Source organism: Alligator mississippiensis, chromosome 3, assembly GCF_030867095.1.
Source record: "Alligator mississippiensis isolate rAllMis1 chromosome 3, rAllMis1, whole genome shotgun sequence".
Classification (NCBI taxonomy): Eukaryota; Metazoa; Chordata; order Crocodylia; family Alligatoridae; genus Alligator; species Alligator mississippiensis.
Window position 1 is genome coordinate 38,500,380 of NC_081826.1, and position 14,168 is coordinate 38,514,547.

The 14,168-nt window shown below is 42.4% G+C and overlaps 1 protein-coding gene across 3 annotated transcripts in view; it reads left to right on the forward strand.

Annotated features, from left to right (window-relative positions):
* The window catches only part of ANKRD46 (ankyrin repeat domain 46), a 42,143-nt gene extending 28,353 nt beyond the window's left edge, over positions 1–13,790 (forward strand). For all 3 annotated transcript variants that reach the window (XM_019495751.2, XM_019495750.2, XM_014611605.3), the window contains one exon: positions 11,742–13,790. In XM_019495751.2, the coding sequence (XP_019351296.1) occupies positions 11,742–11,958 (217 nt within the window). In that variant the 3' untranslated portion in view covers positions 11,959–13,790. The remainder of the gene's footprint in view (positions 1–11,741) is intronic.
* The last annotated feature ends 378 nt before the right edge of the window (positions 13,791–14,168 follow it).

Genomic DNA, 14,168 nt, shown 5'->3' on the forward strand with positions numbered 1-14,168 from the left:
ATCCATCTGACCCAAAGAGCTTCAGACCTACCTCTCTTACATTACGCATACAAATTGTACAAATGACTAATACTGAACTGACTTGCCCCATACGTGAATAAACACCAAACAGGGCAGTTTTCACTCTGGAAAATAAAAAATGAGCCAACTGCTCAATCTAACTCAACATACTGAGGATGGTTTTGAAAGTGGCCAGATCACTGAGGTGCTCTGGGTCAGAATACAAGGGGGTCCAGGGGAAAGGGACCTAACAGTGGGGGTCTACTACAGGCCACCCAACCAAGGGGAAGAGCTGGACCGGGAATTCTCTGGTCAGCTCGCGGAGGCAGTTAAGTCAAGGGATGTAGTCATCATGGGTTACCTAAACTACCTGGACATCTGCTGGGAAGAGCAGTCAGCCAGGTCTGACCACTCAGGTAGGTTCCTAGCCGAGATACAGGACCTCCAGCTAACCCAGGAGGTGCACAGTCCCACCAGGGGAAATGCCTTTTTGGACCTGGTCCTGGCCACAGGCGACGACCTGGTGAGTGGACTGCGGGTTCTCGACCACATGGGCGACAGCGATAATTGCTTACTGGAATTCACCATCCAGCACAGGGTGTCAAAGGCCTGCAGCAAGGCAGCAGCCCTGGACTTCAGGAGGGCAGATTTCAATGAGGTAAGGAGACTAGTCAGGGAGGCACTGAGGTCCTGGAAGGGAGGGGATTTGGGAGTCCAGGAAGAGTGGTCGTTCCTTAAGGAGATGATCCTCTAAGCCCAAAGGGTGACAATCCCCACACGGATCAAAGGGGGCAAGAGCACTCAAAAGCCCCCATGACTCACCAAAAGCATCCAGGAACCTCACAAAGCCAAAAAGGAGGCGTACACTCAATGGAAGGGAGGGGCCATCACCAAGAAGGATTATACCTCCATTGCTCGAGATTATAGGAGGGCTGTTAGGAAGGCTAAGACACAGATGGAACTGGGACTAGCAGCTTGGATCAAAGATAACAAGAAGTCCTTTTTTAAATACACGGGGTAAAAAGAAGGTACCAAGAAACGTGGGGCCTCTGCAGGACATGCTTGGTAATCTGGTGGTAGCACGAGGCAACAAAGCTAATTTCATAGATTTCATAGACATTAGGGCTGGAAGGGACCTCGGAAGATCATCGAGTCCAGCCCCCTGCCCAAAGGGCAGGAAGTCAGCTGGGGTCATAGGATCCCAGCAAGATAAGCATCCAGTTTGCTCTTGAAGGTGTTCAATGTAGGCGCTTGAACCGCCTCCGGTGGCAGGCTGTTCCAGACCTTGGGGGCTCGGACAGTAAAGAAATTCTTCCTTATGTCCAGCCTGAAACGGTCTTGTAGTAGTTTATGACTATTCGACCTAGTCGTCATCCCTTGGGGCGCTCTGGTGATCAAACGTTCCCCCAGATACTGGTGGTCACCCCTGATAAACTTATAGGTGGCCATCAGATCACCCTTGAGCCTGCGCTTTTCCAGGCTAAAGAGCCCCAGGGCTCTCAGCCTGTCATTGTAGGGTCTGCTTCCCTGACCTCTGATCACGCGCGTGGCTCTTCTCTGGACTCTTTCAAGCTTCTCCACATCCTTTTTGAATTGTGGAGCCCAAAACTGGACGCAGTACTCCAGCTGCGGCCTCACTAAGGCCGAGTACAAGGGGAGAATGACGTCCCGGGATTTGCTTGAGAAGCATCTATGGATGCAAGCCAGCGTTTTGGTCGCTTTACTAGCCGCAGCATCCCACTGCAGGCTCGTGTTCATCTTGTGGTCAGTGATGACCCCCAAGTCTCTTTTTTGCATAGTGCTAGCCAACACAGCACTGCCGAGCCTATAAGGATGCTGCGGGTTTTTCTTCCCAAGGTGGAGAACCTTGCACTTATCGGTGTTGAACACCATCAGATTCTCGTCCGCCCACTTGCTGAGCCTGTCCAGGTCAGCCTGGATCACCCGCCTGTCTTCTGGTGTGGATGCTTTGCCCCAAAGTTTGGTGTCATCGGCAAACTTGGCCAGTCCGCTTCTGACTCCAGTGTCCACATCATTAATGAAGATGTTGAACAGTATGGGTCCAAGGACAGAGCCTTGGGGGACCCCACTGGTCACAGGGCACCATGATGAGTGACTTCCATCAATTACTACCCTCTGGGTCCGACCACAGAGCCAATTTTCCAGCCAGTGGATCGTGGAGGACCCAAGGCGACAATTGGCCAGTTTCTCCAAGAGGTGATCATGGGAAACCAGATCGAAGGCTTTTTTGAAGTCAAGATATATGACATCAATCTCTTCTCCCTTGTCCAGGTGATAGGTCACCTGGTCGTAGAAGGAAATGAGATTGGTCAAGCAAGACCTCTTTAACAGTTTTGTTTCTTCCATTTTTCTGAGCAGGGACAGGGACATCCCCCCCACTGGGATTCCAGATGTACCCAGGAGAGACACAGCCAGGCCCAGGGTCAGTGAGGACCTAGTCAGGGAACTTCTGGAGGGACTAGACATGTTCAAATCAGCAGGTCCCAATGATCTCCACCGCAGAGTGCTGAGGGAATTGGCAGAGGTCATTGCGGGACCCCTGGCATGGCTTTATAAGCACTCATGGTGTTCTGGTGAGGTGCTGGAGGACTGGAAAAGGACCAATGTGGTCCCCATTTTCAAAAAAGGGAGGAAAGAGGACCCAGGAAACTATAGGCCTGTTAGTCTTACCTCAGTCCTGGGAAAGCTCTTTGAGAAAATTATCCAGGAGCACATCTGTGAGGGACCAGCAGGGGAGATTATGCTTAGAGGCAATCAACATGGGTTCATTCGAGGCAGGTCCTGTCAGACCAACCTGGTCGCCTTCTACGGCCAGGTCACAAAAGCCTTGGACGCAGGTGTCGTGGTGGACATAGTCTTTCTGGACTTTAGGAAGGCCTTCGACACTGTCTCTCACCCCATCCTCATTAAAAAGTAGGCGACTGTGGTGTTGACGCCTACACAGTCAGATGGGTCGCAAATTGGCTGGTGGGCTGCACCCAGAGAGTGGTGGTGGATGGGTCATTTTCAACCTGACGGGATGTGGGTAGCGGGGTTCCCCAGGGCTCAGTCCTCGGGCCCCCACCATTCAATAGCTTCATCAGCAACTTGGACGAGGGGGTGAAAAGCACCTTGTTCAAGTTCTCAGATGACACTAAGATGTGGAGAGAAGTGAGCACACTAGAAGAGAGGGACAGGCTGCAACTAGATCTGGACAGGTTACAGAGGTGGGCGGATGAGAATAGGATGGGTTTCAATACGGACAAGTGCAAGGTATTGCATCTGGGGAGGAAAAACCAGCAGCATACCTACAGTCTGGGGAACTCCCTTCTTGTCAGCACAGAGGCAGAAAAGGATCTTGGGATCATTATTGATTCCACAATGAATGTGGGCCACCAATGTGGGGACGTGGTCAGGAAGGCTAACCATACCTTGTCATGCATCCATAGATGCATCACGAGCAGGTCCAAGGAGGTGATCCTCCCCCTCTATGCGACATTGGTCAAGCTGTAGTTGGAGTACTGCGTCCAGTTCTGGGCACCACACTTCAGGAGGGATGTGGATAGCATTGAGAGGGTCCAGAGGAGGGCCACTCGCATGATCAGGGGGCAACAGGGTAGGCCCTATGAGGAGAGACTACGGGACCTGAACCTGTTCAGCTTACACAAAAGAAGACTGAGAGGGGATCTGGTGGCTGCCTACAAACTTGCCAAGGGGGACCAGCAGGCAACGGGAGAGTCCCAGTTCCCCCAAACACTGCCGGGAGTTACAAGGAGTAATGGCCATAAGCTGACTGAGCGTAGTTGAAGGCTAGACATCAAGAGGCACTACTTCACAGTCAGGGCAGCTAGGAGCTGGAACCAACTTCCAAGGGAAGTTGTGCTCGCCCCTACACTGGGGATCTTCAAAAAGAGGCTAGACAATCACCTAGCTGGGGTCATTTGACCCCAGCATCCTTTCCTGCCCATGGCAGAGGGTTTTCATAGATTCATAGATGTTAGGGTCGGAAGGGACCTCAATAGATCATCAAGTCCGACCCCCTGTTTGGGTTGGACTTGATGATCTGCTTAGGTCCCTTCCGACCCTACCAACTATGAAACTGGAGCTGTGTTCATTGCGCTAACAGCCACCTATGATACAGTTAACCACCAATGATTCCTACAAGACCCTGGAAATGACAAAAGATCAACACCTTATATGAACCCTACTCAAAAACAGACTTTATTTGTCAAACTGGATGGGAAGCAAAGCAGATGAAGGTGACATATTAATGGCCTCCCTCAAGGAAGCAGACTTGCACCGCTATTATATAACATCTATATGAATGACCAGCAAATCAGTTTGGAAACAAAAGGTTTCATCTGTGTAGACCTATGCATAACACCCCAAAACGCTAGTTCTGACCATGTTGAAAAATCCGTAAGCAAGGTACTCATTGGCCTAACCTCATACTACATTGAGCCAACCCAGCAATGCCTTCCATCTGAAAAACCATGAGATCAACCACCAGCTCAACATTACATGGCCCAGGACCCCACTTTCCCACTGTCCAAATCCAGTTTACCTTGGAGTCACCCTGAGTCAAACAAAGAATGCACCATAAAGACAAAAGCAAAGGTGAGCAGGTGTAGCAGCATTCTGTATAAGCTCGCCAACTCAAAATGGGGGGCTAGCCCTTTAACCACCTGAAACACTGCTCTGGTTCTCAGCTTCTCTGCTGAGTACGCATGCCCTGTATGCATATATTAACCACCTTGACCCCATTCTGAATGGTTACTTCTGATACATCACAGAATATCTGAAGCCTACCAAGCTAAACAGTTTGTACCTTCTGGCTGGCATCACTCCACCTGACATCAAAAGAGCACTGGCCAGCAGGATAGAACAATCAAGACAAACAGAAAATGTGAGACACCTTCTGTACTACGATGCCACAGCACACATATGTCTGAAGTCATGCAGGAGCTTCCTCACCAGCACCCAGCCTTCGATGCCACACCCAAGGAGACACAACTACAGATGTGGAACAAGAGGCTGAAGGAAATACTTGACAGTAAAAAAAATGGATGCTCCAGAGGTTGAGTCCTTATCACCAGGGGCTGATGAACCTTGCAAAGGTGGAAATATCTCAACTGCCTATGTACACTCCAAGGAACTAATGAACAAGTAGGGCTATACCTTTGGTTCAACCACCTGCGACTGTGGCACAGAGTCTCAGACTATGCAACACCCGCTGCTTTGTCTACTACTTGAAGGCAGGTGTACAATGAAAAGTCTCACAAAGTACAATAAATGAACCCAAACATGTAACAAAATAGTCGAACATGGTGTAAGACACAAAAAGAAGACAACAGACTGACATCTTGTCACCAAGAAACCCTTTTATTTCCTTGTATGAGACTTAAAGGTGATAAAGGTACCAGAAGTACTTGCAACCCTCATCGGTATTAGGTGATCCATCTGCAGACACTGCACTTCCCATATAATGAAAGACTGAGGTTGTCATTAGTGCACTAGCCTCAATGATCACTAAAGAAGGCCCCAGTTATATATACCCTCAGCCTTTTCCTCACTGATTTGTAAGTCCCAGGCTGAGAAAGCCCTCTCTATGGCAGTAAGTGTTTATTGTAGCTCAGCTTGACTTGTAAATTCAGCATCATCAGTCTGCAGAAACTCATCAGTTACTACACTGTGCTAACTTAGAGTGTAATTAGCCTGCTAGCTAATCTGTACCATACTCTGAAGTCAGGGGATGGGATATGGTCTAATGTATGGAGGATGAGTGTAAGGTAGAGAGTGAAGAGGACATAAACCAGTGTGCAACCGTGTCTAACACCAGTTGTGATGTCAAAGGGGAGAGGTTTGTAGACCACCAGTGAAGATGCACACTGGCATCCCCTTGTGAAGACAACAGACAGCTGTAAGGTTTATCCTAGCAAGTATTGACGTTGTCCTACAGTCTGGTTCAAGGGACATAGTCAAACACTTCCACTAAGTCTATGAATGGCATGTAGAACTATATGTTGCCCTTTGCATTTTTCCAGGAGCTGCCTCCGTTATAAATATCACATTAACTTTTGATCTGGCAGGGCAGAAACTACCAGATAAAGGCAGAGTTGATTCAAAATTATATGGACTACAGTCTTACCAATCTTGGCAGTTATGGCAAATGCACCTGCATTTACAAGGCTTTTTCCTGAAGTTTTTGATGTTTTGTGGGATATCCTTAGCTTGCCACATTTAACTAGCAACTAATGCAGCCAAGGTAGCAGTGAGGAGCCACCTTTCATATGGATTTCACTGGATATAACATCTTCCTTCAGGATTTTGTGACAACAACTGGGTGACTTCTTTCTCCACTTCTTTGAGAGGTGGCTCTATAGTGAGAGTCAGTTGCTGAGTGCTGAGCATCTCTGTTCAGGAGATGTTGATCAACATCTCTGGTTTGACTTAGCAAGGTCATGAAGTGTTCCTCCCATCTTACCAGTGCAGCTTCCAGCTTCATGAAGTGTTATTTACTACAAAACAGATGGACTTTGTCTGCCAAGCAGTTGAGTTTTGAAGAGGCCTCTGAGGTCGTGCTGGGTATGATGCATCTCTGTTGCCTCTGCATGTTCTAACCATCTATTTTGCACTCTTAAATTCTCTGGCAGTGAAAGGAGAAGGCATCAATTGAAAGTGACAGAAGAAGAGAAAGTTTTAGTCATAAAGCTACCAATATGAGGTAGCTCTGAAAAAGGCAAATATCTTGCCTGATTAAGATATGGAACAGGCATTTCCAACAGACATAAGGGAAGTATTCATGCTATTGTAAAAGACACTAACAAGACTGCTTCAGGAATACTGTGCACTGTTCTGGTCATCCATGTTCAGGAAACGTATTCAAACTGGAATAGATGCAGAGAAAAGGGTTACTAGGATGATCAGAGGAATGGAAAGTGTCTTACAAGAAGAAGTTAAAAGAGTTTGGCATGTTTAGTCAAGCAAAATGAAGTGTCAGATGGGATGCGATATGCTTTTTCAAAATACGTGAGAGGAATAAAACATAAGAGAAGGAAAAGAGAGCTAGCTATTTAAGTTAAAAACAATGTTGGCACAAGGACAAATGGGTTTAAATTGCCTATTATGAAGTACAAGCCAAAATTAGAAGGAAAAAAAAATCTGATGTCTAACAGTGATGTTGTAGCCACGGTGGTACAGAAATTATGCAAGAGACAAGGATTTCTTTGATATCTTTTATTGGACCAACTGTGTAGTTGGTATAGAGTTAGACAAACTTTCAAATGGAAGACATTCTTCATTGGGTCATCTCAAAGCCTGGTCTAACTTTATCTCAACTACATAATTGGACCAATAAAAGCTATCACCCTAAGAGACCCTTGCCTTTTGAAAAAAATGTCAAACCACCTGAGCAGTGGGGTTCTGGAATAGCTTTCCAACAGGAGGAGAGCAAAATGCATAGCTGATTTCAAAATGGAGCTTGAAACATTTATGAAGGGTTGAATTTGATGTGGTAGCCTGTAACAGCAGAGGACTAGATATGATGCAGGAGATTGTTTTATATTTATTTGTTTTGTTTTATATTCCTTTATATTTTACGTTTTAAAATATAATATAGCACCATGTCATCACCAGAGATGAGAAATCTTGTTGGAAAATTAGAGTCCATGTATTTGCTTTAGAACATACAGGGACTTGACTATAACTGAAAGTGAACTGGGCTAGCCTTTCTCTCAACTTAGACAATTAAAAATGTGAAAATTGAACAAGTAGAATAAATGCCGAAATGTTAAATTTGTTTTTTAAAGTATCTTCCACACTTAGATAGGAGATGCATGCAGTGATGTTCTGGATCCAAAGATTGGTCTTTTTAATCTAGTGAGCATGAATGGCTGGGACTAAATGCCTCATAAGAAAGGTGCAAGAAACCTTGTAGGCAAATACGGTATAACTTTTCCTCCAAAATAGGTGTCCCCTAATTCCTAATAGAGATCAGTTTAAAGCCTAGAGCACAGCTGATGGGCTTTAATATTTAACATAATTTTACAAAAATATTAGTGTTAACTTAGAACATCCAGGGTTCATTCTTGTCCAAATATACAGCCTTAGGTTGAGTCTTGCCAAATTTTAAGGATCTCAAATATTTTAAGACACATTTTTCACCCCATCTGCCTAAGCCCTTTTGAAGCCAGTGGGAGTTTTACCATTAATTTTAATAGGGACAGGATTCAGCTATAATTTTTGATCTGACAGTGTCCCTTTACAGCTTGTAACTTAATTTAACTTATTTTCTCTTTGTTAATGTTATCTTGTTTGATTTGTAGCTTGCTTTCTGGAAATGCATATGTACAAACAGCATATTCCACAACTTGTTTGAGAACTACTATAAAATGTCTGAAACATCTTCCTTTAAGATAATGCTGAATAATAATCATCATCATAATGATTATTAAAGATGCATCTACAAGAAAAAGCAAGAGAATCCATTTGAAGTGTGTTTTTAATAGTAAAATGGTCATCTGTAATGCGGTTGGTTTTTCTGGTTTCTCTAGTTTCACTTTTACCTTCTGAAATTATTTTTTTGATTCTAGGGATGATCTGTGCAGCATTCCCACTTTTGTTCTCTATCTCTCACCATGCATGAAGCCAAAGAAGGATAATTGGTGTTCCCTACAGAGATAGTGAGCTTTGCTCTTAGAAAGGAGAGGCTTTTAGGGAGCAATGCAAAAGTCTTCATTCCCTTTTTGGCTAAATTTACTGTCCCCTTCTCACTGCACAGAGTTGCTTTTGCCAAGGGAAGTGGACACAACTAGATTCCCAGCTAAGATTTTCTCTCCTTTTCTTTGCCCCTAAGTAATGTATCACATTGTGCTATCACTGGGCAGAGAGTTTATTTTAGAGTAGAGAATCTTACTTTTTCCTTTGCTCTTGTGACATGTCACTGTAACTGCACAATGAGTTAAGACCATCGTTCTATCAAAATATTAAAGTTTTTTGTTAAAAGTGGGGGGAAAAAAGCATCTGGGATATGTCTCTCAAATTCTTCCAAAATAGTTTGCATTCAGGCACTTGTTGCCATTTCAGGGTTGCTTTTAATTTGATTGCAATGGAAAATAACACAGATGGTTTCTTGAGACCAGTGAGAACTTTTTTTTACTATGAACATATGACCTCTTTATTTAGATTGCACTGGACCTTTATTTAACCTCTGTAGTAGTTAGATATTAACTAGTTGGTGTTTAATTAGTAAGAGGTTCTCTTTAAACAAACAGTTGTCGTTTAATAAGCTCTTTATTTTGTTTGAGAAATCATAAGAAGTGGTAGAAAATGTGCCCATAATTCCTGCAGTTATGGGCAAACCAAAATAGCTTTACAGTCAAGTAAATATTTAAAAACCAAAAAAGACAAGCTGCTTACTGGAAATATCTGTAATTTTCTGACGCACTGTAATACTTCAGTAGACTAGTGGAACTTAATGTAATTATGATTCAGTAGTTGTACGTCATGATAAGTAAAATGCCACATGAATAATACTAAAGGTGATCAGAGGTTTAATTTTGGACAAGGGTTTACAAATTAATCTTTCTACTAGTGACACATTCCTGTTTGATTTAGTCACATCAGAAGGTCTAAATGGATCATGTTAACTTGCAAATTATGCTTTTTCTGAAACATTTTTTTCACGTTATTACAAGAAACACCTAAGATTATTGTAACTGAAAAAGATTGGGAGAAATTCTGTTTCCCCTCTGCTTTGTGCCCTGGGATGTGCCATAGGATGACTTAGGTGCATGGCTAGTTTCACTGCTTTCCCCTATGTGTGCAATCTGATCCCTGATCCTGCAAGCCTACATGCATGTAATTTTGCTCATGTGAGAAGTCATGGGATTTTTCAAATTGGTTGGGTTACACACATGCCTAGGAATTTGGTGTCAGGCCATGAGTCAATTCTCCTGTTGTTTGCATGGTTCTTTCATATAGCCATAGAGCAAAGACAAACGTGTTTCTAACTTTTATTGTACGTATAAAACCACAAGAAGTGGCACAGGAACACAAGGGAAAGTAGCATCTGAAATTACTTGTATTTAACTTCTTCAGACTGACTTGATTTCAAGCTGATTGTGTCCCTTTTAATAATTTTATATTAAATGATAATTAGATTTTTCAGGTCCCAAATTTATAGTTCTGACAAGAGAAATTCATAGGATGGAGCAGTTCCCAGATTGCTGGTGACATGGTTACGTTTCAGTGGCATGTTTTGTATTCTGGTAGCAGAGCATAGCCATGTTAACTGTTTCCAAGACAGAGATGGCCAAACTATAGCCCACAGACCTGATCTGGCCCACCAGGTCATTTTATCTGGCCTGCAGGGCCCCTCCAAAGAAAAATTATTACTGGCCCATGGCTGCACCTCTGAAAGGCAGCCAGAGGAGGGCTTTCAGAGGTCATGCACCATCAGACCTGGCAGGCTCTGTGCCTCCACCTCTGTGGGGCTCCTGCACTCCACCTAGGAGGCCCATGTGGAGGCATGAGCATGATGGCATGTGAGTGGGGAGGAGAGGTCCTGCCTACAGGAGGTGGGGGTAGGGTTGTGGGTGGATGTGGGCACATCCTGCCCACAGGCCCCTCACAAATCCCACCCCCATACACACACCACATACCCACCCCTCCAGAAACCCCACAAACCCCACATACACGCACTTTGCCAACCACAGCCCCCACACTCAATATACAAGAGTAAGACTTTATTTTGAACTATAATGCAATCATCTCTATATCTCTAATCATTTACGCTATTTAAACACGCATAAATCAGGACAAAAACAGTTTTTGGAATAAAATATGTTATAGCAGATGTTGGATTTTAGTATATGATTTGGGGTTTTTTGGTTCCGGGATGGCAATTCTTTGCTTCCCCCCCAACTAGTACTTCTGGAGGCATGGAGACAGATGTCCAGTGGCAAAGGTCAAGGGTTGAGGTGGCACTTCCAGTCCCAAACTGGTGGTCAGGGGACGGGGCTCCTGTCAAGGGGCAGGGCTACCCTTGCGGCCCTTGACAGCTCACTAAAGTCATTAAGCAGCGTTCCAGCTGAAATAATTGCCTGTTCCTGTTCCAAGAGAAGGTCTCAGTTTCTAAACTTTGTCAGGATAAATATTTTCTCTGAAATGTTTGTGCCTAGAAAGTTTTAGCTGTGAAAGAAGCCTTGTAACTATGTAGTTCCGTTAAATTAAATTCATCTTTTTTCAAAATTCAGAATGTTCAGTACCCAAAATGCATTGACTACAATTTCCTTTTATAATCGGAAGGGGTTACTTCTAAATGACAATTCACTGTTTGTATTGATACACACAGCTATACTTAAATTATACTTCATTAAATTTGTTACGGTTTAGGCAGTAGGACTCACAGGAACACATTTTCAAAAGGCTTCTAATTCATAGCCACACAAACCCTTCATTTGCACAGATCAAATACCACTCCGTTTATGCATATCAAAGATTATTGGAAAGTTGGTTTCAAAGACTTTGCTTGCTGACTGTTGTGTATTGGTTTTGAGGTGGGAGAGCGGAAGGAGTCCTTTTCCTATTTTTCTTGCCTTTATATTGATGAGGCAGTATTGTAAACCTGAAAGTGTGTTTGCTTCTGTATTTAGAATATTTTAGTTGAGCTGAAAAGTTTACTAGCCTACTTAAAGATGTATTCTTTTACTTGATATATCTATACTTTTTATTCTTCACAGCGCGATGGAAAGCCACTCCCTCCTTAATCCGAACCTGCAGCAAGGTGAAGGGGTTCTTTCCAGCTTCCGCACAACATGGCAAGAGTTTGTGGAGGACCTGGGCTTCTGGAGAGTGCTGCTCCTCATCTTTGTTATTGCCCTTCTGTCTCTTGGAATTGCATACTACGTTAGTGGGGTACTTCCTTTTGTAGAAAATCAGCCTGAACTGGTGCACTAAAACCACTGTAAAAGATGCAGTGTGTTTTTTTTTCTCTGAGGTCTTATCTTTCTTGTGAGCCTCTTATAATTCTCTTCTCAGTGCAAGCAGTGGCAGCTGTATATACTGTTTGCCTTTTCTGTGTACTATTAACCCTTTTGGAAGAATGAATTCATTTAAGCTAACACCACAAAAATGCTAAAACATTCCCAAGCTATGTCTTAACATGTTTTTGACTTGTAAGCAAGAAGTCAATAGTAATCTCTGTAGTGATTATAAAAGGCCCTTCATAAATGAAAAGCAAATCTCTGAGTCTGAAAAATACAGGACCATATCATCTTAATTTAATTTTTTTTTAATCTGTTGAACTTTTCCTGTTTTTTTTACAGTTAAAACTAAAAATATTGTTAAAAAAATCTACCCACATTAAATTGAACTAATACATAATCATAATCACTAATATATAATCTGACATATATGTAGCACTATACAGTAGGTGCATGGTTTCCTAACACACACAGCGTTTTCATGTCTCTTTTTATGAACAACATATACATTCTATTTCAAAGACATGAGAAACATTTCAAATTACAAAATCTCTCTTAACGTTCTTTGACATACTTGGATCCCTTTTATGATAATGTCTTTTCCAGATTAGTTTGGGAGTTGTTAGTATCTACTTGGAAATAAATCATGTAAAGTGAAGCTATTCATAATGCTTTTGGAAGAAAATCTCTTATCACTAGACTTTAAAAAATGCACCTTTTCATTTGAAATATCTATAAGGAAGCATTTTCTTTGTAAAAATAGATGAAAAGTGATCTAAACATGTTCTACATATGGACTTCTGTAGTGTTATCTTTGTGAAACATGGCTTTATGCCAGGTAGTGTGGTATTCACCAAAATGAATATGTTTATTTCATTTGCAGTATTGTGGGAGGGCTTGATTGGGACTTTTTTTTTTTACTGTCAGATGTTTTCAGGAGGTACTTAATACCTGGTGGAGAATTTTCAGCATTATGTGTTGCAGTATATGCATTAAAAACCTCCATGTGCTTTGCTCCAGCAGTGAAGACTTTTTGTGTTAATGACCAAAATATGTAAATCTGATTATTTAATACTCTTTTACGGAAACTAAGTCAATGTTATTCATTAAAACTGAAAATTTTAAAGACTACCAGCTCATTCTCAGTTTAAGTGTTGTTTAAATACCTAACGCCCTTAGAATAGGATTTTCAAAGGCACTTCAGTAAATTTTGCAGACTCTAATAAAACAACAAAAGTTGTTGTTTTTCATTTTTACTAAAACAATATATAATTATTACTAGCTGAGCTTCACAAGAAGCTACTAATCTTCACAATAAGATTTGTAGAATTAGAAATGACAGTAAGTTGATGGCTATAACTGAATCTCTGTATTCTGTTAACGTATTTGTTTTCTTGGTTGTTCATGAGTATTGGCTGAGGAGGCTTCTTATCTCTGCTGCATTGTGGTCTTTGCTGATGCATCCATTCTAAATTGCTTCTGAGAAATTCGTAGTCTTATTTTGCAGTTTAAAGCAATGAAACAGCATTTTCTCTGATGGCACAAATGCAGCAAAGCATCCCAAAACAACAAAATGAACTTCTTTCCTAAACAATTTAATTTTCTGTATATGTGTTTGTGAATAGAAAAAATATAAGCTAATTTATATATAAATTGCATTCAGTCCTGTAGGTAAGTACATTTCTATTATGAATCCTCCGTATCTTATATTAAATAATGACATTCTCCATTATAAACTTTCAGTGTAATTTGTAATTGTTTCTGAGTATGGATGAATGCTACAAATAAACTAGTATGACTAAACAAGCTTTTATTTTATTAATATTTCAAGAGCGAACATGAAGAGGCTGCTTCATTTCAGCACGTCAGTGTGATTTTATTCTCTTGCGCCCATGACATCAAATCAAAGAGTATGTCAGAAATAGGCTTTTTTCCATTCAGAAATTGCAGCATGAGGGTTTTGGTGCATATTTAGTGTCGGGGCCGAGGGGCTGTGGCCAGCAGCCTAGGCACATGGGCTGGGGAAAAGGTCTCGGCACGGCGAACTAGAATTAGGCACTGACGCATAGAGGTTGATTAAAGATTATTTTACTTACACCGTAGGTGGTCGCGGTGCAGGCAGGAAAACTTTCTTGCGTTGCAGTTACAGATAGGAAAGAAGAAGAGCAGACAAGAGTCCTAACC